The 26,576-nt window shown below is 41.0% G+C and overlaps 1 protein-coding gene across 3 annotated transcripts in view; it reads right to left on the bottom strand.

The window, feature by feature from the left end:
• Nucleotides 1-413: 413 nt before the first annotated feature.
• VAPB (VAMP associated protein B and C) overlaps nt 414-26,576 on the bottom strand; it is a 38,455-nt gene continuing 12,292 nt past the window's right edge. Inside the window, exons 2-7 of one of the 3 annotated variants that reach the window (XM_029960311.1) lie at nt 22,852-23,004; nt 15,107-15,210; nt 12,811-12,891; nt 11,642-11,695; nt 11,343-11,381; nt 414-9,274 (exon numbers count right to left, since the gene is read on the bottom strand). In XM_029960311.1, coding sequence (XP_029816171.1) covers nt 9,116-9,274; nt 11,343-11,381; nt 11,642-11,695; nt 12,811-12,891; nt 15,107-15,210; nt 22,852-23,004 — 590 coding nt within the window. In that variant the 3' untranslated portion in view covers nt 414-9,115. Of the gene's footprint in view, nt 9,275-11,342; nt 11,382-11,409; nt 11,587-11,641; nt 11,696-12,810; nt 12,892-15,106; nt 15,211-22,851; nt 23,005-26,576 lie in introns of all 3 variants that reach the window. The other 2 variants (XM_029960310.1, XM_029960312.1) reach the window with 2 other exon arrangements.

Genomic DNA, 26,576 nt, shown 5'->3' with positions numbered 1-26,576 from the left:
TTTGGAGGGTGGATGGAGGAGGGGGAAGGCAATTCCTGGCCAACACTTACCCCCAGGAATGAGATTTGTGTGCAGGTGCTTCTTTTTTTTCATAGCACAGAAACAAATGAAGTGTTCGGGTGCCACATGGCATAAAAGCTCAAGTCCACACAGGTCCTTTTCAGGTGGGGATGGGATTAACATGATATAAAACGTTACAAGACAACATCACACACTTATGCAACAGCAGGGCCTTGAGAAAGCTCTGCCCTGCCCTGCAGCAGCTCAGGCACCACTGGCTCCAGCAGCACCAGCTCCTTAACTCTGACTGAACTTCCCTAGGGAAACCTCATCAGGAGCCTCTTTGTCCTATTTCCCCCCTCCTCCCCCCTTAAGGATACTTCTGAGAGGAAAAAAAAGCCATGAAAGACCTATTTGCATAAATATCATAACTTTTATTGTTCTGTTCACAGTTTTTGAAGACACATTCCTAAATTACACAGTTATTCTCTCAAGAATTTGTGCCTTTTCCCAATTTGAATTTGCCTGGCTTCCACTGCCAGTCAGTGATTCTTGTGTTGCTCTTTTTATGCTCAGAGAGCTGCAGTGTTCAGTGTTTTCTCCCTGTGAAGGTATTTGTGCACTGTAATCAAGACAGCCTCAACTTTGGTAGAAAAGCTCAGCCAACTGAGTTTTCTCTCTCACCCTCTCTAAGGCATTTTCACACTCCACCAGTAATTTCTGCATCTCTTCTTTTTTGATTCCATTCCAATTACCCAGCTTCTCTTTTAAAATGTAAATATCCAAACTGCATCCAAAATTCCCAGCTCTCACAGCTGAGACATACAGAAGGATAATCACTTACAGCTAACAGTAATTAAAACAAGAACATATTCGTATTCATTTGTCTTTTACCCTGGGACTGCACTGGGAATGTACATGGAGCTGTTATTCACTCTGGTCCTGGTAGGGATATTTTTGCCATGTTACTATTTTATCAGTAGTGATTTTGTATGTTTTCATCAGTGATCTGGAACCACTGAATCTGCCAGGTCCCCACAGAATCCCCCTGAGCATCCCCATTTCACTGTGGTTCCCTTTGAACTTCAGCAACGTGTGATTGTCAGGAAACATGGAGCTTTGCAGGGGCCCAGGCAGACTCTAACCCCAAAGAGAACTGAAAACCAAAGAGAATGAGAGGACTTGGATCACATTCCTTCAGGAACATCCATGTCCTTTTCCATCCCTTCCCAGGGCTGTCACTCTGGCTGTCCTGTCCCGCTCACCACCCTCAGCAGCAGCCCTGAGACTGCCCCAGGCTCCTCCCTTACAAACACTGAGCCAGGGCTTCAAGGCCTGCCTGTTCTTTGAAATACTGAGCATTGCTAGGGAAGGACATCACCTTTCCAGTCCTCTGACATCATCACCAGGTTTTACCACCTGCACCTATTAACAGTCCTTATCCTACAGCAAAGACTTCCCCTGAACTCCAGCTCTTCATCGCCCTCTCTGAGCACTCCAACCCACACGGTTTGCTTTCCCTTTGGCTAGTGCTTTCCTTATTCATTTTCTGCACTCTCTAACTCCCATTTTGAATGGACTGCTGTCTGCTTCCCTTTTTCTCATTTGTTTTATATTAGTTTCCATCTAATTTTTCCCTTCATTTCACCACTGAAGCAGGATGGGCAGTTAGCCAAAGCTGTTCCCCTTCTCGACTGCAAAATTATTGGGTTTTTGGCCATTTAATACCTTTCACTTAGAAAACTGCCAATTCTAATTCAGTTTTCCATCTAATTTCTTCCCCACTACCAAATCTGATATGAAATTTGCTCAGCTATGCCCTTTTGAAGCAGCAATTACATTTATTAGAAGCTCACATGGTTCTGTGCTGAGCTCCACTGTAATCAGGATTCCAGCTTGAGTTCTGTGATTCATTTATCTTTATCTGACATACACAAGACAAAACCAAATAACTTCATCTTTCATGTCTAACACTGCATTAAAAAAACCAGGTCTAAGACATAGACCACAAGCATTAATCATGATTACTGGCTTCTTTTCAACTACCAAACAAATAAATACCCTTTTATTGTTCCTGTGAAGAAAACCCAAGCTAACACGTGCTGGCAGGTTTGTACCAGCTGGAAGTTGATGGTAACAGGCACATGTGTCTTAGAAAACTCTCCTCCATTCACTTCTTTTGGAATACGTTCCAAAAGTTTAATCATTTTTTAACAACTCCAAAAAGCAAAGAAAAATAAAATAATTTCCAAACAGTCTCAATACATTTTCTGCCTTCCTGTACTGAGCCTGAGCCTTCAGTACCTTCTTTACCACCACGAGCTCCTCAGACAAGCTGCCTTTCCAATTTTCTGCTTCTTTAGCAGGTGCAAAAGTTTAAAGCAGGAGCCAAGTTTGCCAGACAAACACAGTCCTGACAATCTCTTCACAGCTCAATTAACAGCAACTTATTTTTCCAATTAACCACCCTCATGCCCCTCTCTTTAAAATATCTCTGAATGCATTTTTGCATCGCTGATTTCCCAAACAATTCTTAAACTGAAACAAAACACACAAAAAAGTTTCAAAACATTTTTGGATACATTAACAGCATTGAGCTACTACTTCATTTGATAAACAATCCAGATGGAATATAAAAAGCCTGTTGCATACTATAAATAAATATACTGCCCTGGAACAGCAGGAAGAAGCTGGAGACAGAAAGGAGATGGGTGACAAGACTCATTGCTCCAAACTCTACACAGAGTGAAGAGGAAGGAGGCACAAATTTGATCACAGAGGAAGCAGAAGGTGAGTGGTTATCCAGGATGGGAAAAGGCATCCAGGACCAGTGAGACATCCATGTCTCTGCCAGGCAGCCCAGGTGCAGCCACAGTGCTCTGGGGGCCAGAAGTCTGGGACAGGCAGGCAGGGAAAAGCAACACTGGCAGGGCGATGGGAAGAAAAACCCAGATGGAAAACAAGCAGGCAGCAGGGAAGGAAAGCCAGTTAAAGATGCTCAGCTGAACGTGGATTTCTCTGCCAAGGAGCAGGGAAGGAACGAGGATGAGTTGGCCTGAACCAAAGCGCTGAGGGAGGGATGGAGTGAGATTTGACAGCTCAGGCAGAACAGATCAGAAAGGAGGATGGGCAGCAGTCTCCAGCCTTCACAGAAATGCTCTTTTGGGCTCAAAACTGAAGCAAAGATTCCTGGCTCCAATCACACTTGTGTGTGGCCTCCCAGTGAAATGTGGAAATGAAAATTGCTGCTTCAGCTCCAAGTTACACATCGGGAGCTCGGGTCAGGAACGAGTGTCCACACACACAACACAAAGGATTCCCTCCTGACACGCACGTGGGTTACACCCAGTTCCACATTTTAAGTTCCACTTTTAAAAATCTAATTATACTTAAGAGAGCCTCTATATGGCCAGGCACACAAAGCTGGGAGTTTTAGACAACTTCTGAGCAGCCTCATCTCACTTTTTGACCAGGTACTGACCAGATACTGCACTGTACTCACACAGAGTGGCCAAACTAGCAGTGCACAAACCTGGTTCTGCCATTTCCTAATTCCTGAGTGCTTGACTTTGTAGAGCCTTAATAAAGGTCTTTTAGAAGTAGCTCTGTGTGGATAATTGTGTGTAGGAAATTTGCCAACTCAAACATGAGGGAGTTCAAGAGGCTTTTCTAATCTTGTGAGTTTATCCACTAAAGAAAAAGATTTGATTAAAAAAATGTACAGCTAAACTGGGAACAATACTTCACTACGGGCTGTTCCTCATAGGCACTTCAAAATCTTAAAAAAACTCCCCACAAAATTAGGAACTTATTAAATCAGAATGAAATGTACCGATGTAGAAACATAAACAGAAATGCCAGATGGATAATGTCAACTTGTAATAGGCAGCTTCAATTAATTCTTCTTAATTCATTTGTTTTCTTAACTTCTTTTGTTTTGCCATCTGGAAAAGGCCATTTTCTAATGACAGATCACAGGAGAAAAGATCCAAAGTTCAAGTTTGCTTCAAGGAAAAGCAGCTTTGTTTCTGTGCTCGCAGGCCCCGCGTTCCTTTTGTACTTCCACTCACACAGAGGCTTCGGGACAAACTTGGGCCTGGGCTGGGAGGCAAAGAGATCTGTGTGGAAGTTTAGGAAAGCTTTCAAAAAGTTTTACTCTTCAAGTACAAACATGAAAGTAGTTCTTTAGCAGGAAATGAAGCCACAGGGAGCAGTGGAGTGAATGACAGGCCCACGGTCACTTTGGAAGTGTGCAGGTCTGTGCTCATTAGAATAGGATGTGCAAGAGACTCCTGGCTGGCTCTTACTTGGGTTATTTTAAAAGTAATCTTCAATTATCCAGTAAAAAAAAAATCAACCCATTAATAAAACAAACAAATTTATAGCTGAGCAGTGGAAACACACAATTACTTTGTTCTCTGAAGCTTATCAAAATAAAAGTGAGGAGCAGCACAATGAGAAGTGTCACTGTTGCACTGACACACATTAGACAAAGTGATCAGAATACATGGAGCTGTCAGAGTAATATAAAAACTTAATTGGACATGGTTAAAGGATCAGCATTGCCCTGCTAGAACAATAAATCCCATGATTTATCTAACTGTAACAGATGATTTATACCAGCACTGGATCCCCCTGTCAGCTCTTCACGAAGCTGAGCTTGAGAACAAGGTTTCACTGTACAAACAAATAGCATTGCTCAGTGTGTCCTTTTGTCTCTAAAATGCCTAAACACTGCTTTGTACAGATATTTTCTAATTAGTAAATTAGGTTTGCAGACATGTGTCTGATTCCAAAGAACAGTCACCTACACAGACGGTACTGAACTAGTCTCACTCTACACATGACCTTCTGTTTGTATTAGTGTTTCTGACTTCAAAAACAAAAGCTCAAATACATACACTGAACTCCACTCACCACCTGTCCCATCTCAACTTGCTCACTTGAGGATTTGGGCAGTGGATGCTCAGCCATTCCCAATCCATGGAACAGCAGCTCTCCAGGCCTCCTCGCTGCTGTGCAGTCCTAGTGCAGCTGTGACCCAGCCACAACAAACAGGAGGTTCAGAGTGTTCTTTTACATGGGTTTTCATTTCAAACAGAGGGATTTTTGGCTGTGTTTTTTTCTCAGTTCCTTTAGATGGAAAGCAGAACACAGGACATGGCATTTCAGGTCACCATGCACAGCAAGAGAAGCATTGTTTCTAAAGTTAAGAGTACTACGGTTAAGTCACTACTGTGCCTGGGAATTAAGGACGTTCCAATTAAGAGAAAATTAATTTTTTGAAGAAAAGGGATGATAGTTTTCTTCCAGTGGGGAATTGCAGCCTCAAGTATCTTGAGAGGTGAATGATCCACTCTGTGCACACCACGATGCAAACACACTGACAAGAACTGCAAGTTCACATGTGCAGAGAATAGAAACCCTTCCGAGTTTATTGGTGACAAGAAACTCTATAGTGATTTGCAAAGTGAAGTTCCAACTTTATCCCACTAACAGCATTTCAGGAGGAAAAAGTCACATGGAATACCACCATCAAGCTATTACAATCCTGTATTTTTAGAAAATGACATTATGGTACATCAATCCCCCTCAACATGACAGACATGGCATGATCTTGTTCTCCAACCCCAAGGGCTATTCCACAGTAACCTGAGTTGGGTTCTGGCTCCCACATGTTCCAGCTGTGCAGTCACAGTTGACAACTGCCAATGCACAGCAATACTTACAATCATTCATGCACAGAGTATTTGCCTTAAGATGTGGGTAACTACATAAAAATAGTAGAAACCATTTTCCACTCGTTTCCCAGCACTAGGCTTCAAGATATTTTGTACACCTATTCATATCAAATTTGCCCGAGGAGTGCACCAAGCAGCCTCAACTGGCTCTTAAAAAAATTAACAATAAATGTATGTGCAAGTGGTCATCTTAAAGTAACAGCAAGGACAATAACTAGATTAGCAATAACTTGATTTCTACTATCATGTATCAATCACAGTTTTCTAACATCTGTTGTTGTGTGAGGACCCCAGACAATAATCTTATTTAGAAACCCTGTGTTTCATGCATAACTTCCCAAGATGTACAATGTCCTCCAGAATATGAATACTTAATGAAAACATTTGCTCTGGTGTTGTCATGGAAGGAAAGACTTACAAAAGGTCTGGGTGATTTAAGAACATCTATCCAATATATTTTTGCACTGTATCTACAGACTGGCCTTTTATGAAGAAAAGAAGTACTTAACATTTCTTTCTACTGCCTATGACAGAAGGGTTTGGTCAGACAGACAGGCAGTGGGGATCCCACTGATCAGCTATTTTATTTTAAGCTCAGCAAAAGCAAAGCGTCACCCAGACAATTCAGGGCTGTCAGAAATGGTGAGGGAAGACCTCAGAATTTTGTTAAATTCCAAAAGATAAGCTGTTAAATTCAGAGTCTTGTTTAGGACTGACGATGTGGGTCAGCCCCAACTGCAGTTACAGTCTTTACCAACAGATCCTCTGCTGGTCTCCTTGATCACGAGTTTTTAGGGAATCTGGCAAAGCATGAGAGTGTTTTCTGGGACCTCTTTATAATCCTGGAGTGCAAAACACCAGGACAACTTTGCTCATGGATGATTTAAAGTTCCAGGCTGTCAGAGATCACTAAGAAGTGACCACTGAACACTGGAGGAGGACACACGTGCTGCTGCCTTTGCCCTGTGCCCCCTCACAGTGTGTGTACAATTTACCTGAATATTAATACACATTTACTCACAGTGGACCAGCTTAAAGCTTTGATCCTCTCCCCTTTACTCTGCAAAGACAGTGATTTCTTTTTTTAACCAACCTTTTTTTTAGTCTGTTTTTCAGCAGAAAGGGACCTCAAAAAACCCTGTTTTTTTAAAGCAAATCAGGAATTCAGCTTTTCTTACAAGAGTGAGATCAAGATACAGTCTCTGAAAAAAAACTACTTCACAGCTCAGTAAAGGTTTTCTCAAATACATTCTTCAAAGTCACAGAAACTAATTTTGCAACATCACTTACAACCTTGTCTTTCTGAAAAGGTTTTTTTACAGTGTTTCATTTAAAAGTTTTCTTTACTCATCCTGTCCAAAAAGTATCTTTGTCTTGATAAGTTCTGCCCAATGTGTCCCACTGAACTCACTGCTTCCTTCTTCCCAGCTCACTCCCACCTTCCCTGCCCTTTGCAGGAAGGCTGCACTAGCTCTCTCTTCCTTCCCTCCTGAGCAGAGAAGCCACCAGCACTTTAAAATGCTAAAAATACACCTCTCCTTTTCTGCTCAATCTTCTACAAGTACTTTCAGAGTCGTGTTCACAGGCTGAACACTGGTTATACTTTTTTTCCACCTATTTTCTTATTAAGCCTCAAGTAAAATTTCACTTATTTGCACTTGCAAAGAAGGAAACCCTCGAGACACAAGTGGGACAAACATAAAGGTCAAGGAGTGCAGCAGACAGGCTGCAGCCCCAACAGCTTTCTCATGGAATCACAGCAATAAGGAAGGAATGACAGAAGTCACTTTTCAAAGGCTTATCTAAATCATGAAATACTCACAAAAAATTTTGTCACCACTGTTTTTTGGGTCTACCATTTAAGAAGATATGTGAATTCACCTCCTCCAAAACTATTTCACCTACTGAATCCATCATGTTAAAGCACACTGAGTTCATACACCTTGTGCTAAAAGGAAGCTTAGAAACAAAATTACCTTCACCTTAATCTGAATGTGCTATCAGGTGTCTTTTAACTGCTGAACACAACTAACCTGGAAAGTGGGATGTTACCTTGTACCTCAGCAGCCAACAGGGTTACTCTGAACAACACTTTTGTGTACCAGACTCGTGCTGGGGTGGTTTGGATTGATCTTAAAATTAGTCTGGAAAAAAAAAAAATAATCACCCTGAAACAAAGTTTCCTTATGCCATAAACAAAGCTGACAAGAGAACACTGTTTCCTCCCCACCTCTAAAACTGTGAGAACAGGACAAAAGTAACAAAGGAAACATTAATTTGGGGGTTTTATTTAATTTTTCTTTTCTTTTTCTTTTTTTTTTTTTTAAGATGCTACATAGTCAAACAGGATTGGTCTTTTACGGCATAGGACTAGTTTACTACTAATATTTTTTTTTCCCCTAGATAGACTTATTTACATACAAAAACAAGTTTCCTGACCACTGTTTTCCCCAATGCTCAGATGATCAAAACTCCCACCAGTAGTGCCCAAAACACCAGGAGGCAGAAGAATCTTGCACCACTACAGCAGCAAATTTTTAGTTCTAGTCACTGGCTTTAAACAGGTGCCTTTTCACACCACGTAGGATTAGTCAATTTTGTGACAGGAAGGAAACATGAGATGAAATACATTAAATAAGTCAAATATGCATTAAACATCTCCGAATAACATTTTTAATTCAACTAAATGAACCAACAGCAGTGTAGCTTGGTCCCTTGGTGAGAACAAGGCATCGCCCCTTATCCCAAGCGCGTCCCACCGGCAGCACGAGCCCCTGGGTGCTGCCCAGCACACTCAGCGTGCCCACACACGACTCTTTGCAGCTTCTCACTACTCAGTAAGTGCCAAAGGAACTGGGAACTTGCACAGAGCTGAAGACACCGACAGAAAACTGTTAAATTTATGAGCAGAATGGTGGATTAACGTATTTTACAGAAGTTATCAACACCTCCTGCCTAACCCAGCTCCAAACATCCCGAGGGCCAGCTCCAGCACTGGAGGAAGAGGTTGGTTTTTTTTTTTTCTAGTTTTCCTTTTTTTTTTCTTTTTTTTTTTTAAAAAGAGGTAATCCAGCAACATGTACCAGGGTCTAAGAATGTTTAAAATGACATATACAATATTCCATTGTAGTGTTAAATCAGGATTTTCTCCCCCCCTTCATCACTGAAGCGTATTCTCTTTCATTCATTCGCTCATCGTACATTTTAAACTTTCTAGATTATGTTACATAGTATTTGTGCAGGGGTAATTTAAAGGCAAGACCTGTGAGATGTCATACATTAATTTTTTTTTTTTTAAACATTGTTATGAATAAATTTAATCCAATGATATGGCAGAACCATCAAACCAATTTACAATTTCCAGCATGCTGCCTCTACAAGGCTATTTTTCCTATAATTACACCAAAGACAAAGAACAAAACCACCAAAGCAAGTAGTCTGGAGCTGAGCCCTTCATCCTTGACAGCAGCTGCAGAAGGAGAGATTGGGTTGTTTGGTTGGGGTACCTTCCTCATCCGCAGTCCATCTTCTTCCTAAAGGGAGATATATTGATTAATTAATGAAAAAAGCTTTAAACATTCACCCTTTACCATACTTATTTAGGTGGGAGTTACACAATAGGTGAAAGGTAATTTACAGCTAATTTAGAGCTCTAGTTCCTAAATAATCTTGAGAAGGGAGGGCTAGTGAGGTAGGAGAGGAATTCTGTATCTACTTGAGTGGTAGAGCAAAAGCCACAAGCTCTTGGAATTTTCCTCCTGCTAAGGAAACGGGAAGAACGAGGAAGCCATTCCTGTCCAAAGTCTGGAGACAGCTTCAGAACTCAGGAATGATGGAGAGGATGGCCTGAAGATGCTTTTCTTGCCCTGTAAGCACATAAAGTGCTCCTGGGGAAAACATTTTTCAATATAACTAAGATAAAGTTGCATATTTTTCACAACCTAAGGCAATTACACTCATCATTCCCCCAGTCAGATGTCAGATATCACAAGCAAATTTTCCCAGCCTTTGAAGGGAAATCTATTTCCCCCATCACACTATTGCTGACATTTTGACATGTAACTAATGGCAATAATTAGGATATTTTCTTGGTACGAGCTTGACAGCTCACTTGATTGAAAGATGAATGAGACGAGAGATAAAACAATGTAACACCACCAAATATTATCATTTCAAGTGGAGATGATGCTCCCCAGCTTCACCTAAAGTGTTGTGCAGCACACCTAAGTGTTAGCACACTCCAGTCCACACACACACACTCAGAGCACTTCAGGAGAGGGTAAAAGGAGCCTTTTGTGACCTAATTTGTGTCCAGCTGAAGCAAGTGTTAGACTTTTTAATGTGATACAATATTACAGTGCAAAAGTATAAGATACTGAAGCAAAAGCCTCCAGACTATACATAAAAAACCACTCAAAATTGGAATAAAAGTTACTGCAGCCTTTAAAACTGTAGATAAGTGAAATACAAAAGGCTCAGGGTATGTCAGTGTTTCTTGCTTTTGAATTTAAAGGGACACCTGAACATTCTGGATAACTTATTTATTAATTAATTTATTTATTTACTCATTAAGTCACAGGCCACCTGATACCCCACTGCTGCTCTAAGTCTGGACAGGGACAACCATCTTCTGTAAATAAATAAAATGTTGTTTACATATATAGTAATTTCACTGCTAGAAACAACAAGTTTCCATTTGAAATATTTTAACTTCCTCCTGACTGACACTGACAGCACCTGGGAGCTGGCAGTGATTTAGCACTGCTTTCTGATGTTTTACAGATGTTTCTGCACTCCACAAAGGGGACAAAGAGCTCACCAGTTCAGGATGTTACTGTGAGACATCAGCTCAATTCTAGATAGCTCCTGTAGAGTGTTTATTCAAGACTGACTTGCAAAAAAATTAACTAAAATCATACAGTACTTATAGTAATGAGTTGCTGGCAAAACAAGAACACAAGGAGAAGTTAAGGGCACGTTACTGTTGTACTATGTGTGTTATTTCTGTGCAAAACAAAACTGGTTTAAAGTATTTCTTCATGCATCAGCCAGAGCTGACAGAACAGAATTCCTTCAGCTGGGCTGCAATAGTCACAAAATCTAAATGTTCATTGGTGCTGATATCTATGGAACCAGACACTTAAAACTAATGAAACTGCTGCAAAAAGAGCTTTTCAGCATAGTGGTAAAGGCTGCTCAACTGCTCAACTTCCCAGTGATGTGCTGGATATGACAGGGAGCACATTTCCCATTAATCTGTCTTAATTTGGCCTTTTCAATGGCTTATTACAGGTGCAATCATTAAAACACTCAGTATTTGCACAACACTGCCCTCAAGCTCCCATAGGTTTTGGGAGAACAGGGCCAAACCCAACACTGAATTAATTCACACTGAGAAAATTAGGTGGGAAAAGAAAAAAAGAGGGGGAATTCATTACTCCAGGTTGCCTTCAATCAGCTTCTCTGACTGCATCACTTGTACCTCCTTTCAAAGGAACCACTGATTTCAGCACCTTTCCACAGTTTATAGAGAGAAAACTTAAGTTATCTTTTACTTTATAGACAATATTCAGATATTGTGCTACGGTCAGGGAACCAAACCTTTAAGTTGAAAGCTTCTTTTTCAGGAAAGGGGTAAATCTGAAAAGAAAACAACACATATCTTTACCTTAAACTGTTTATTCTCCTCCCGTAACCTCTGAACTTCTACTTGAAGCCTCTTATAGTCTTCCATTACTTTCTTAACTTCAGTGTCATCCAAAGAAGAACTTATTGATTTAGACATTACAGAGGAATCTGTCTTTGTTGCAGTTGTGGATACAATTTTATTTATTTCTATGTCATGCTGTTAAAAAAGGACAGAGTGATTTTTGGTTAGTTATTAACACCACACCACACACCTGATATTTAGGAGGAGGATCAGGTAAAATTGCCTGTGCACACCTGAAACGTGCCTGTATCAAAAGAAATAAACATTTTTCTTTCTGTAACCTTTAGTGCTCTCACAGAAAACACCAATCAGCAATAAGTGCAGACAGAATGACCTCGACTTTCCAGTCCCTGCATACACAGAAAAGGAAATATCCTCAGTCCAGGTCTCACAATATGAATGGGAACTTGCTCCCAGTCTGCCCATGGGATATCAGTGATCTCCTCACCTTTTCCTCACCAGCAGCTACTCCAGGAACCAGGATCCTGCTGCAGTTCTCTCTCTCCTCCCTCCTCACCCCTGGCTGTCACCTCTCCTTCTTTCTGTGGCACTGTGGGGAGGGTGGAACTTGCAACCCAAGGTAGGGAACAAGCTGCAGAGCTCCAAACCCTCCTCTCCCTCCTGCTTTTGGATCCTCTCCATGCTCTGCACTTTGGAAAGGGCCCTCATAAAACCAAACCAGTCTCTCCCCACCCAAACAATAAATAATCCCAATTACAAGCTGTCCAGTGCAAGGTAGAACAATTGTGCCTTTAGCACCTGCATATTAGGAAACATTTCTCAGTTTATTCAAACCATTATCAGTTCTACACTGGACACTACACAGTTCCCTTAGAAATTAATGTGTTCATTACCCTAACAAAAAAGGATCCTGCAGTATCACAGCTGCTAATTGCAATATAATCCCACACTGCCTTTGTGTTTTCCTCACCAGCTTTCTACCAGTTTACTTGCTAAAATCAGCATTTGTCCCACAGAAGCAAAGGGGAGCATTGGTCAGACAAATAATATTGCTGCTATATTCAGTATAAACTCTGAGCTTTACAACCATCAATCAGCATCTTTATATTTATTTTAAATATTTTTTATCCTGTGATTTTTCACTAAATGAAAACAGATTGACTCAGACTGCTCTGTGCTACTGTTGCACTTACACTGTTCAAATCAGCTGCCAGCTACGTTAAGGATTAACAAGACTTCAAACAGTTTATACTGTGTTTTTAAAGGGTGATGCCATCCAGGCAGTGAAACAGAGGGTTCTGTCCTTTGCTTATAGAGCTGTCTGCATAAACATGCCATATTACAGGATTTACTGTGGTATTAAGTTAAATCACTCCATATGCATCTGAAAATACTCACAGGCTTATCATTTTCTGCTGGTAGCTCGAACACACACCTAAGTTTCGAATCCATGAGTTCTTCTGGTTTTGCTTCTTTCCACTGGAATAATTTAATATTAATTTAGTATTAAACATATCAATATAATAAGGCAGATGGAAAATGCAGTGTATTATGCAAACAAATCACATCATTTTACTCAGGGAAAAAAAACCCACAGGTGTTTATCATGTTCCATTAGCCACATACAGGATGAAAAATGAAATCAAATATGTGACTGATTGGCATCGTGAAAACAGACCAGACACTGTGAAGCAAATCATTCTAAATAGTCTGAAACCTCCACAGGTAATTTATGAGGACTGGGAGCTGTGTCAGAGTAATTAGCAGAGATAGGGGGAGCTGTGGGCCCGGTTAAAAAAACAAAAGGAAAAAGGAGGGGTGAATTCAAAGGAAGGGAAAGATAACAAAAACCCAAATCAATCACAGCGTTAGTTCTGAAGTCTTTGCCCAGCTGAGTTCCTATTCAAACTTTTCAAATTTCACATGAGCTTTTTTTTCCTAATTGTTATAAACTACAGGACTGTTCTTTCCCCTCCTTGTTTTCCACCTCCTTATTTTTCAGCATCGGTGTCTGACCGATAACAGATGTGCTACACACAGAGAGAGATAATTCCCCTCTCACCTTCTCTCCCCTTCAGCTAGGGAGTGTACCATAAACAAGCTTCCTTGCAATATTTTTAATAGAGATTAACAGTAATAAATCTTTGCTCAGTATCAGCTGTGACTCTGAAGTGAAGAGATTTATTCCCAGCAGTGATACACAGCAAGAAGTGTCCACACTCATATCCTGCAGTTCTCACGTGCTTCTCTTCACTGGGACCACACTTCTGGTGGCTTGGTATTCCCAGCATATCTCAAGTAGGTGTCAAATTATGGCCAACCCCATGCAACCTGAAGGAGTATTTAACTCATCCTAAATAGCTGAATCCTACTCCAGCTCTTCTGGGGCTGGAGTCAGAATTCTATTTCGAGCTCCTTGGCTGCCTGGGAAGTGTTGAAAGCTTTACAGTCCTCCCGTAGCTGGGCTCACCTGTTCATCCAGAATGGGAAGAGCTTTGAAGAGTGGGAACAGAACTGAGAACTGAACAAAGTGTTACAGGAAAAGAAATTGTATCGGGTCTGGAGAGCTCTGGAAAATTGAAAGGCCCATCTAGGTACTAAAAACATTCTCTGCTGGCAGAATAACATTTGTCATGGTATAAAGTAACTCATAAAAATTAAAGAGTTCGAAAGAAAGGCAGACTGGCTTATCTTTCTAGTGATGCAGATTTTATTACTATAGCTGTTTCTCCCACTGGATCTTATTTTGAGACCATTAAACAAATATAGTTCCATAAATCTCTTTCAGAAGAGAAATTATTAACCCTGCAGAGTGCCCCAGCCTTAAAAAGCTATTCAGAAGAAGACCCATCTTGTAAAGACTACTGTAAAAAAGCCATGATATGTACCCTGAGCTTTTCTGGGGTTACTTCTTTAAGTAACACACAAACACACACAAGTCCCACACTTCAGGTAATGGCCATTTCCCTTTTTATATGGTGTCCTCAACAGCTACCCTGTGCTCTCCCAAAGCTTCCTTGTGCCTTCTTGTGGCAGCAGATGCTGCTGTTAAAGGAAAGGCAGCAGCTGACATAATGGTTTGTTCCTTTCCAGGTTGCCCTCCTGTAGCCTGATATCTTCTTTCTATGTCTTTTGTCTTTCTTTGCTTCTGCTGCTCCCATTTTTAATCCACGGGACAAAATCTACAAGGACCTTTCATTTGCCAAAGCCACAGCAGATATAGGCAGGGATAAAGAAAAATACACCACTTGTAAATCACCCTCTTGTCTCTTGCTGGGAAAAGTAGCTGCCCAAGGGAAGACTCGAGACTGAGAGTAGATGCATAAAATATAAAAGATGCCACAGACTTAGAACATATTCTATGTATTCTTAGAATATATAGTTCAAGTTGGCCTTTCTAAAAAAGGCTATATTGCAAAAAAACTACAACTAGTTGTTTTGTGGCTTGGCATCCCATTCCTGACAGCAGCTTCCCAAGGAAGCAACCACAACACCAACTGTCTCTTTCAGTGCAATATTCCTGGGGCTCAAAATAAACAGAAAACACCTTGAAATCCATGGAGATGGAAATCTGGGAAAGCTTTCAAGGATCATCCCAGTGTGGACTGACAACAGCCCTCAGGCAACGCAGTAAAAGGACTTACAGAATTATACAGTTAGAAAGAAATCTATTTAAATTAATATCAATACTTACTACTGCTTCCATATCTGAAGTATCAGCTGGAGCAAACATAGACTGAACCATAAACTTGTGTTTACTTTTCTCATTAGGGTCATAGTCAAAAGGCTGTAGCATCACTGCAAGAAAAAGCCCCAAAACACATCACATTAATATTGCTCTGATGCAGAGTCATGCACTGATGATACAGGTACCAGAGTTCACAAATCAAACATTGAAATGGGTTCAAGTTGTACATCCTTGTGACCAAAGCAGCAGCTGAGACCAGGAATGTCACTTTAAACCAAAATTCTGAAAGAAGGTAAGAGAAACAGACTCCTCCAGCCTGTCTAGACTTCTGTCTGAGAATTCTGGAATTGCTGATCACTCTACAATATTCTGTACACAACTGTGGCAGGATAACAATAGTAATTTATAGTAAATAGGATAATTTACATATCCTCTGGGACAGAGGGAAAAATTTTCAAAGGCAGCATCTTTTTGTCTTCCTCCACCCTCGGGGCAGAAGTAACAAGCCTTTGGATGAGCTGTACACACAGTACTGCTGATGGTCCCTGAGCAAAGCTGCAGAGGCAAAGGCAAACCTTGTAAACCTCCAGGTTCCAGGCTCAGGATGGAAATTTCCTCTGCAAAGTTTAAGAGCCTCACGGTGTCTTTTGTATCAAGCACAAGTGTTTCACTTCCAAAAATAAGTCACTGAACGTTTGTTACCAATTTATAGCTGGAAGTTAATGGTTAAATGTGATGTAAACTTTGCCTCTGAAAGGTATACAAAGAATGTATTTCTCTCCATTTAAAAATCAAAAGCATTCCAGAATTTACTTATGCAGAAAATGACTGTGTTCAGGGGGCAGAGGAAGGAACAGCAGGTTTAGGGGTGTGGGGTTTTATTCCATTTTTTACATAGTATTAGGAGTTTCCATGTCTTTTCTTTTAGGGTAAAGAACTAACATGTTGAAGGGGGACAGTGAAGTATTTAATTTACATGGAATATTCTTTAATCACAGTGGTCACATTTGCAAATGACACCTGGATATTCAGCTATTGTGACATTAACAAACATGGGTTTGGCTTCAACACGAGATAGAACGTGTGAAAACAAGCAACAGAGTTTACACAAACATGTTATTAGATATTGCAAAAAGCCACCAACTCCCTCAAATAAAATGAAGCTTCTAAATACTGTCATTACTGCTAACACAAAAAATGATATAAAAATTCACATTTTTATGACCAGTGAGCTCAATTCAGTCCCTCAATTCAATCACTGAAAAGAGAAGCAGTTCAAGAATTAGGATTACTTTCAAGTACTGGTGCTATTAACATTATGTGCCCAGATTCATATGCACTAATTGCAGGGGTTTTTTTGTATAAAAGCAATATCCAAAGATCCCATCTATTGCAAATGCAGGCAAGTCAAAGCAATTTGCCTCCCTCAATGAGCAGAGGATGTTATGGCTGTGCCATCTTTATTATGCACACAATCTGTGGCCATCAACAACCACATGCCTTTTAAAGCCCGGAGAGAAGGAAGACAGTAAATTCCCTCAGATGAGGTGCTTTAAAAATTATTATACATTTTTAACTCACCTTGCAGTAATTGAACACTAGTCCAAAATAAGTGTTTGCAAATTAAACAGGGGACTTTTAAAACTATTTTCCCAGCAGAAGTGAGTGCACTGTGAGAACACATATATTTCAACAGGCTGAAAAGCAGCAGCATATTTTTCTTCACTGTAGTAGACACTTGAATTATTTCAAATCTACATAATGTGCAAGATCCAACTGGAGAGTCAAAACTATCCACTGTTTATGGAACTTGTACAGATTGTGGTTTTGTCAGCCCACTTTGCTGAGTGCATCCATAAGCTCATTTGAAAATCAGGATTCCCCAAGTGACAGAGCTGAATCCGTCCTGGAACGCTGCTCTGAGCTCCATTCACTGCACCACAAGAGCAAGAGAGGGCTCGACAGTACAAACCTTGTTAGCACTTGTATTTTTAGATCAATACATGAAAGCCACATTGACACAAATTATTCAGCAAATGTCTTGTAAGCCAGATGGGAAGCTCAAAAATACGTACTTTGTTCCAGAGGAAACTGAATCATTTCAATATTTATTCGCGTGCTACTGGGGCTTTCTGTGAAAGAGCAGCTCCATGAAAGTGCCCTAATTGCTGGAGAATTTGCTACTGGGAATGTGGCTCCTTTGTTTTGAATGGAAACCACATACTTTATGCAAAAGCTATGTGAAAAGTGTGTTCCTACAAAATGCCTCCTCACATCACTCATCTCATCTGGTCAGAAGCTTCTGCTTTCATCAGAATCCAGAGTTTTAAGAAGCAAAATTATTCATATGATCTTCAAGTTTACTACCACCAGCATCCATCAGGTAGAGACATGTATTTCAAACACCTTCTCACCTGTTCCCCCCCAGCTGAAGCACCAGCAGTGTTCCACCCTGAGCAAAAACTGCACAGTCACTGAGATCAATGGAATGGAGAGAAGTTGTATTTGTGAGCCCACTTGTCTCTCTCAAAATTCAAACATGAAGGACTGACCTACTGTACATCCTGAAGTGTTTCTAAAGCAATGGACACCAGCTTTCTCACACACCCCTGCCATACCCCTCATCTATCTGTACATAGCCAGGAGAGGCACTGACCACCCACTATCCTCTTTTTTTTCCCCTAGAACAGTTTACTGGCAAAGTTAGTGACAATGTCAGAAGCACTAAGCTCTTCTGGTTTTCCTAGGGTAAACCTGCTTTCTCAAGGAACAGAGGAAATCTGAAGCAAGGAACATGGAAGGAGGCAAAATTCTACCTCTAACACCTGCTGGGATCTACCTTTCCCTTCCAGGAGCAGAAGGAACAGAAAAGTCTCCCAGCTCAGATGGTCAGCAACCTTCCTCTAGTTTCCATCCAAATTTATTAATGGCCTGTTTACTTGGTCCTGGACCAATACTGCCCTTCTGCTTAAATATCAGAGAAGGGGAAGAGGCATTTACTTCTGGTGCACTCCAAGACATCAATCACAGCAACTCTTGGCCTTCTGGCACACTCAGTGAGCCAGACTCAGTGGGTCCTCCCTGGGCCAGGCTCCCCATTCATTCTCTGCACCTGTTCTGGCACAAACTCCTCTATATGAGCTACTCTAATTATACACCCAGGAAATTCTACTAGTGCCTTGCACAACAGCATTTCTACCCTCTTCTCTCTTCCATTATCAGACTGTTTGCTACCTATTTGCCTACAAATGTAGATGTGTGATACTGCATTTGCCTTATTCACAGCCACATTGTCAGCATCCTGCTCACCCCAGTCAGGCCCCTCTGTTTAACAAGCTTGCAATTATAGCAGGAGTACTTTATTCTCCAAGTATGTGATTTTGCAGTTTTTTCTAATGAAACTCATCCTTTGTTTGTCTCACTTTAGCCTTCAAGGACACCTAGTTCTGCTGCATAACTTCCCAACTTTACATCATCATCAGGGTTTTTAGTGCTCTCTTTGTGCCAGAATTACTTGTAAAAGCATTAAACAAGATTAGTACCAAGAATCATTCTCAAGAAACATCACTAGTAACTTCCTGCTATTACATTTCCATCCACCACATCACAGTTCACTCTCCAGCAGCTCATTCAACACTCTGTGAATCTATTTTTCTTTTCCAGCTTTACTGATCATTTTCCCAAATGACACTGCATGCAGTTCTTCATGGTCTGGATGGATCAAATCTACCACATTTATGTCACCTTTCCATAAAATACCCCAACCAGGGGCAAGTCTCAAGTTCATTGTGCAATTTGATCAGCTCTGCCAGAGGTGAGGAAGGACACTGCAACTACAGAAATGGGCAGAATCCACGGCACCCTCCATGTTTGTTCCACGTTTACATAAACAAACATACAATTTTGGTAAATATTTCCATAATACTAAAAAATGTTGAATCTGTGAAGCCAAGAAAGAATCTTTTAAAGCAAGGAGGCACAACCAACCCAAAACTTGGTAGTGGCTACAGGGTCCTGGGAGGTCCATGGGAAGAAGGCACAGCAGAGATGCTGCTGAGGGAAAGTTTGGGAATGCAGCAGTGGATGAGGGAACGGGGCAGCCCCCCTGTGAGTGCAGAGCACAGGGCTGAGCTCCATCCCTGCTGAAGGCAATGCCAGCTGCCTTTTCCAAGTCAGGCAAGCTCACAAAAGAGTACAAATTCCTCCCGAGGATATTCCACAGCGACCCAAGGCCAACATCAGCTTCTCTCCATGTTCAGGCAGTGTGTTCAGACTGCTCTCTTCAGCAGGACACTGTCACAGATGGTTCCTTCTGCACTTCCTCTCTCCCCCCTCACACACCTCACCAGCATCTGCTGAGGGTTTTTTCCACTTTTCCTTTGTAATCCACTCATGATTTAGATTTCAACCTCTAAGAAAAAAAAAAAAATCAGGTATCTCTGTAGAAATCCCACGTGTCTACCAAAAAGGGAATGTGTGCAAATGCCCTTCTTTGCCCAGCATTTCTGAGCACATGCAGAGCCATCAGCTGACAGCACACACACATACGCTCCCCGACAGTTACATAAACTGAGCTGTTAAAATTACATGCCATTATATAACAGGTGAAAACACGGGCTCCAAACCTGCCACCACAGCGAGCAGCACATGCTGACAGGGCCTGAAATGCTGGGATTTAGGAAAAGCTGTGATTTGGCATAAGAAGCCAGTATTTGAGACTCCACTAGAATAAAGTAAGCTTTATTCCTCTAGCATTCTGTGTGTTTTAAACGAGCCATTATATTAGTACCATATAAGGTGGAATAATGTTCGAACTGCTGCCTCTGTCTCAGGGCAGAATATCTTCTCATATACTTACATCAAATTAGTACAGATTTAGTTTCACAGGAGTGTAACAAAGGCATCTGGTTACTACAGTGCAAGGAGATGAGGCTGCCCCACATTCAGCTGCAGTCAGTAACATTCTGAGAAACTAATAAATCATTCCAGAGCCTCATGCCACCACAGGCACTGATTTTTTGGAGAGACAAACCAGTGCAATCAGTGACTCTGGCAAAGCCAGTCAGCAATTTCCAAGAGGACAGATTGCATATAGTAAATACAGCCCAATTAGTTTAAGTGTCCAGAAGTTACTACTGAATTAACTACATTCTAATAATTTCTCATCAGTAGTATTTTCACTAGGTCTGGAAGAATTCAAGTCCTATTTATTCAAGTCCTATTTTTATGCCCTGTTCAAAACTTAAATTACATGACTGAAAAATAACTGATTCAGAGGCAAAGAAACAAATTCTATTTATTTTTCACTTCATTAACTCCAAAAATCACTCCTCTGTTCTCAAGCAACATTACTCCAAAGCAAAGGTTAAACACATCTCCCCCCTCTCTGTGAACCTGAAAACAATTTTGTTCTCTAAGTTAATGGGAGTCCCCTCTTTGATCCCTATCCAAGGGATCCCATCTGCTGATTAGAACCAAAGACACTGCCAACTTCAAGTCCAAATTTAGGTCCCATGCATGGTTTGAAGGACCTACCAGAACTGCCATATATACAGCTCTATTAAACTCCAGTTTAGAATGTTGTAGGAAATAAAAATTAACACTTGTAAACCCAAAATTCTGTAACATCTACCTATAAATTTACCTCAATATATTACCTGAAGAACAATGAATGTGTACTGTTTGCATTTTAAAATATAATGCTAATGTAAAGGACTGGCAATTTAGGACCACCATTTATTACTGAAATTATTATCAGCATGAAAATATTAGAACACACATGTGAGCTTGTGATTAAATACACCACAGCCATTTTCAAAACTAACCAAATCATAAATCACTATAAATAAAGTCACCAGAAAAGGGAAAATTGTAAAGCTATGTAAGCAAGAGGAAAGCACAGCTCAGGGTTAGCACAGCAATCTCATAATGGGATACTTTAAGTCTTGGACTAGATCCACACTATCTGCTGTGCCACTGGGAAGAGTGAGGCTGCAAAGGCAAGTTGCTGGTAGCATAACATGAGATGGGTCCTACAAACACCCTCCTGTACTGTATTTGCTCAAGGTGGAGCAAAGGGACACTGTGAGCAGAGGTTTAAGAAAACACTCAACGCTGAGATCAAGACGACATTAAAAAGCCTGGTCAGAGCCTGCAAAGGAAGCAGGCTTTTAATTCTGAAAGTTCATCTGCAAGATGAAAAGCAACCACATCTTTATAGCATGAAGATAATTTGTAGCTAGAAACCATGCTAATTTTCATTATCATTTCATTGATTTCAATGCATTTGATATGGTTGCCTGCAGCTAGGAGAGATGACAGACAGCTTTACTTGGGAATTGTCCCGACTTTTAAAAATCTCTATTTCTCTCTAGAGAGCTTTTTCATTTACATATTAGTCATTTCAGAGCTCACTGGGTACGTGCTGGCCTTCTCCTGAAGCAGAAGTGCTTTGCCTGCCCCACCTGTAGCTTCCCAGTGCAATTGAGGCATGATCCTGCAGCCCTTTGCATGCTCAATTTGACCCAGAAATCCCAATGACAACAGATCAATGAGTGTGCAAATGTGGGCATGTCCAGGAAGACCTACAGGATTAGACTTGCTTAATGTTACAGTGCAAAGTATTTTTGGGAGCAATTTTTACTTTGTTGAAGCAAGCTCACCAAGGGCGAGGTGTTAAAATATTTTACATTTTATTAAGTAAAAAACCTGAAGTCTTGATTTGTACGAGTTGATTTTTTTTCAAGTAAAAAGCAGTGGGTTTAGCTCCCCAAATTTTTTTATTCCAGGCTAGGAAAGGTTGCTAAGACACTAATAGCAAACTCTATAACCTATCAGTAATTTTTCTTATCATGCTAACATTAAATTCTTTTAAAAATAGTAAAGCAAATCTGCATATTTATAGAAATTATTTTCTTACCTAAAAAGTCAGACCCCATTCATGCAATATGCTACTACTGTGTGCTTTGGTAGAATTCTTTATTAAAAACATGGATGAGAGAAGTCATTGAGAAAATACTGTTTTCAGGCATGTATCATCAGTGAGTTAATAATATGCAGACATTCTGTTCATGGGAATACTCAGCTCTTTATGCTTTCAAAGTAAGCCACTCCTTTGTTTTTTCCATTACCAAACTTAGGCAACTCAAGAGCTACTGACTCATTAGAGAAAATCATTAACTTTTCCTATGGAACAGCAAAGATTTAGTCATTTGACATTTTTAACACCAAAGGATACTGAATCTTCAGGGGACACAAACATGGATTGAAAGTAAACGTTTTCATTGTTGGTTATATCAAGGCAGTTTGGCAACAGCCAACACCAGTCTAAACCAGTGGCTGCAGTCCACCCAGATTTATTCTTCCCTTGATGTGCTCACCCAAGCACTTGTTTGACCCCATGGTGAGCTGGTTCAGGAAGTTAAGCTGGCAAAAAACTAACTACAAAAATAATCCCACAGGGAGGGCAGGGCTGCAGCAGCACTGCTTTGGATAGGCTGGCTGAGGCTCTTAATGAGCCATATAAATCATTTATGTATTTCTGCCCTTTTCCTCTCCAAAACATGATGTAAAACCAAGCCTACTGCTGCTAGACCAGGAATAAGGGAAGTCAGGCTATGTGAAATGGCTGCTTCTCCAGGAAAACACGACTTATTGGGTTCAACAAAATACCTTCAGGCTGCAAAGCATTCCCAGCAATTGATTAAAAGAAGCTACTTTCAAATCACCAAAAAACTGCTTGAATGGCTTACCAGAAACATTAATTGATGTTCCTGCATCGATAATTCCACTGTTGGGCCTTACACAGTATCTACGTGGTGCTGTGGTCTTAACTTTGAAGCAAACATTTCTGTCTGTGGGGTTGCCGAGCTTCAGGTTTGTAGTGACAACATCTGTGAAAGGACCTGGGGAGGAGAGAGAGAGAAGCAAGACTTGAAATCACACAGAAAGCACTTTTCAAGCAGAGGCTAAGCAGGCTCTAAATCTCTGTTCACAAATCTTATAAAGTAATTAGATGTCCAATTTCCATCTGCGGCACGTCCAGATAATCGCGCACGCAAAGCCGGCGCCCCGGCCCTGCTGCAGCTCCAGCCCAGCAGCTGAAATGATCATTAACTGCCAGACAAAAGGGGGAAATCATTCACACATTGTGCCAACACCACAACATGGCATTCAGAGGATGCCAAATTCCCTGCTGCATCGCAGATCCTCCATCCCAGCGAAGCCAGGCTAACAGAGACACCACATACACCCACGTTGGAGGTGAGAAATTGTGAGCAAATACAGTTTGTTAACTAGGCAGGGAATGATAACAAAGGGGCTACTATAGATCCACCTGCATGTGAAGCTGTACCTCCAGAGAACCAGGAATCCACCAGGTATTTCAGAATGCCACACCAAAACCAACAAAACAAGCATTTAGGACACATTTCCTTTTCCCTAGCACATTTGTTTTTTGGGGTTTTTTTTTGTAATAACTCTCCTGGCTACTAGAAATTATAAACCAGAAGAAATAAAATAGCCTACCTCACCCAGGGCAGGAAATAACCACGTGGAAACAGGGAAATTTTTAGACGCTGAGAGCACTGGCAAAGATTTCCATATTAGCAAAGCCAGAATCAAACCATTGTCAAGTTCTGCAGCACCAAGTGCAGGCAAATCCATTTCTCCCAGGTTCACTACGTAATTGGAACTGCCCAAATCCCTCAGGTTAGAGGAAAGGCTCGTTACTGATTTCCCACAAGACACTGATAAATCAGGCAGCACACAACTATAGCGTTTTACAGATGGTAAAGAAGTAAAATTAAAAGAAATATAACCACACTTTGATCAAATGTCTTCTGCATAGAAGGGATTAATTTGATGCCTGAATAAAATATCTTCATCTGTCCTCAGGAGTAAAAGCAAATTGGTCAAAAAAAAAAAGCATCAAACTTTTCCTTATAGTAATGACAGCCTTAAAATTGAAAAGGGGGGAATGACGATGAAAATAGAAATACTGGCAGGCAACATTTCACCATCCTCCTCCCAAAGCATGGTTGACTTAAGGTAATTTAAGTGTGATACTTTTTCTACAAATTTATCACACAAATTTGTCTCCCAAGATGACATTTCATACAGCTGTAGCAGTACCTCAGTCCTGCAACCTTTATCCTCAGTTTGTTTAAATGAATTATAGAAGGGGAAAACCCCAAAACAGTCACACACACAAAACTCTCCCACCAGACAACAATGTAGGACCATTCCTGCCTGTGCTCTGAACAGACCAGCTTTGCACTTACAATGCAACCTGGGAGCTAAAAAAATTGAAGCAATAAAATTTTCAGATCCCGTGGCAAAGATTTCACTAAACCTGTGCCTGGTGAAACACTGATGTGAAAGGGAATGAAACACAGCTGTCAAATTTTCTCTGTGTTCTGCATGCAGAGAGAGACTTGAAGCTCATGGAAAATAACTGGGCAGAAGCAGCCACGAGTTGTTAAAGAAGTTAAACAAGCCAAACTATCAGAAAAATCCAGCAACATTCAGGTGTGTAAAGACAGTGGCAGATCTTCAAAACAGCTCTATCTGGGAGAAGCCTCAACATCTCAGAAGAAATTACAGGATGCCTAAGCATTAAGGATGTGTCTTTACCAAAAACTTACAGCTTGAGCTATTCCAGCACAGAGGGAGGGTGGGCTGAGCAAAGCCCTGCATATGCAGCTGCATCCTCAGCAGTGCTTTCCTGCTCTGCGTGCTGGGATAGATTTCCTGGGGGAAATACCATGTTTTTATTTGGCTGATCCATGAAGGCTTGTGGGATTTGTGTGCCCCAGCAAAGAGCTGCTGTTTGAAACAGTAATACGACAACAATTCTGTGTGTAAAATAATTTCCAAATGGAGTTACTTATTGCTAACAGAGATCATACCAAAATATCTGGCAGCAAAACCTTCCGGCAGACGGAATTAATTTCTTCTTGTCTGCTTGATGTTTGCTCTTCTGTTCTGTCCACTAAGCTTTAAACAGCTTCTTTAGCTCCATTTTCCCCCAGTTACAGGTTTTGCAGATCAGCCAGCACAACTGTACTGGAAGGCTGACATCTGCTTCCAGCAAACCTGTGTGAGGCACAACTCCTCAGGCACTGCTGGCCAAACACTGCAGCAAAGCAAAACACAGCAGACAAACACAGGATTAACGTGCCATTATAGGTGTTGTGAAGTGTGTAAAAAAATAAATAGGCACCAGAGTATTAACTCAGGGGTAATTGGGGCATGGCAGTGAAATATTATCAGCTTGGCTGGCCTTGCCTTTGGAGAGCAAGGCCCATGGACTGCCAAGTCGGGTTGAAATGAAACCCTGATAGCCTGTTGTTAGATTACTATAGCCAAGGCTACACGTTTTTTGGGGGGGTTGAGGTTTGTGGGAGAACTATCTCAGGATAAACACAAGCTAATTCTTTACTGGAGATACACCTCTGCTTTCCAACATCTGGATGTGAGCACAGCAGATAAGGCTGGAGTGGGTATTAACAGTCCTACAGGACACACATCTACCCTGGAGCTTCATTTTCCAGTGCAAGGCATCAGGAATTCTGCATTCATACACAGATACAGCAAGATAAAATGCTCTACACTTCTTCCTGATCACTTTGTCCTCACTACAGTTTATACAAGTCTATGCAACACCTGGACAGTGCCTGTACCCCCAAGGTGGGCTGGGAGGGCAGTTCAGTCAGACTGGTGCATCTGGATGGTACTTGGGTAAAAGCAAGTGAGGACTGACTCTTACTCTGTTCCTAACCAGAAGCTGGGTTAAAACCACAACTCTCACTTCATTATTTTGTTTTGAATGTTTTTTCTATTGCTCATAATATTCCTAAATAAGTGAAACTCATACTAAGGCAGGGTGCTTTCCAAATGACAATTTGCACTTTAAAATCAGCCCAACCGTTTTTCCTCACGTGTTTTTTTCAAGAGATCATGAGAAAAATGCCACTGGTGTCATCCCAAGGACAAAGTTATGGGAAACAGGGTCTGTACATGCATCATCTGACACAGGGTTGTCACGGGAGCGAGCTGTCTACAAGGAAGAATGTAGTAAACTGAATTTGGTGGTGAAAGTCTGAAATATTCCACAAGGGCTTGATGACTTTTTCCTGCCAAAATAAAGTCAACTTGTGTTAATGCAAACTGGGCATCAAGTGATATGCAAACTAGCAGAATTACTGAAAGGAAAGGAAACATCACCTCCTAGACTCATGAAAACCAACAGTAAGAGGTACCATGGCTTTTCACTTTTCAGAAGGGTTAGTGTCAAACTACAGCTGTGGCTTTCCACCCAAGGAGCTACACATCCAATCCTTCCCATGTGAAGATCACAGCTTTACCTCAGAATCAGCCACACTCCATTTTCTATTCAAACCCCAATGCTGTATCAGTCTTTCCTAGGAGTGCCACTCTGCAGTGCACTGTGTTATAATACCCCACATCATTTCAG

The sequence above is a fragment of the Manacus vitellinus genome, unplaced genomic scaffold (assembly GCF_001715985.3).
Source record: "Manacus vitellinus isolate BGI_N305 unplaced genomic scaffold, ASM171598v3 scaffold_26_pilon, whole genome shotgun sequence".
NCBI lineage: Eukaryota > Metazoa > Chordata > Aves > Passeriformes > Pipridae > Manacus > Manacus vitellinus.
The sequence above is the reverse complement of the archived record's forward strand: the minus strand, read 5'-3'. Positions and strand labels throughout refer to the sequence as shown.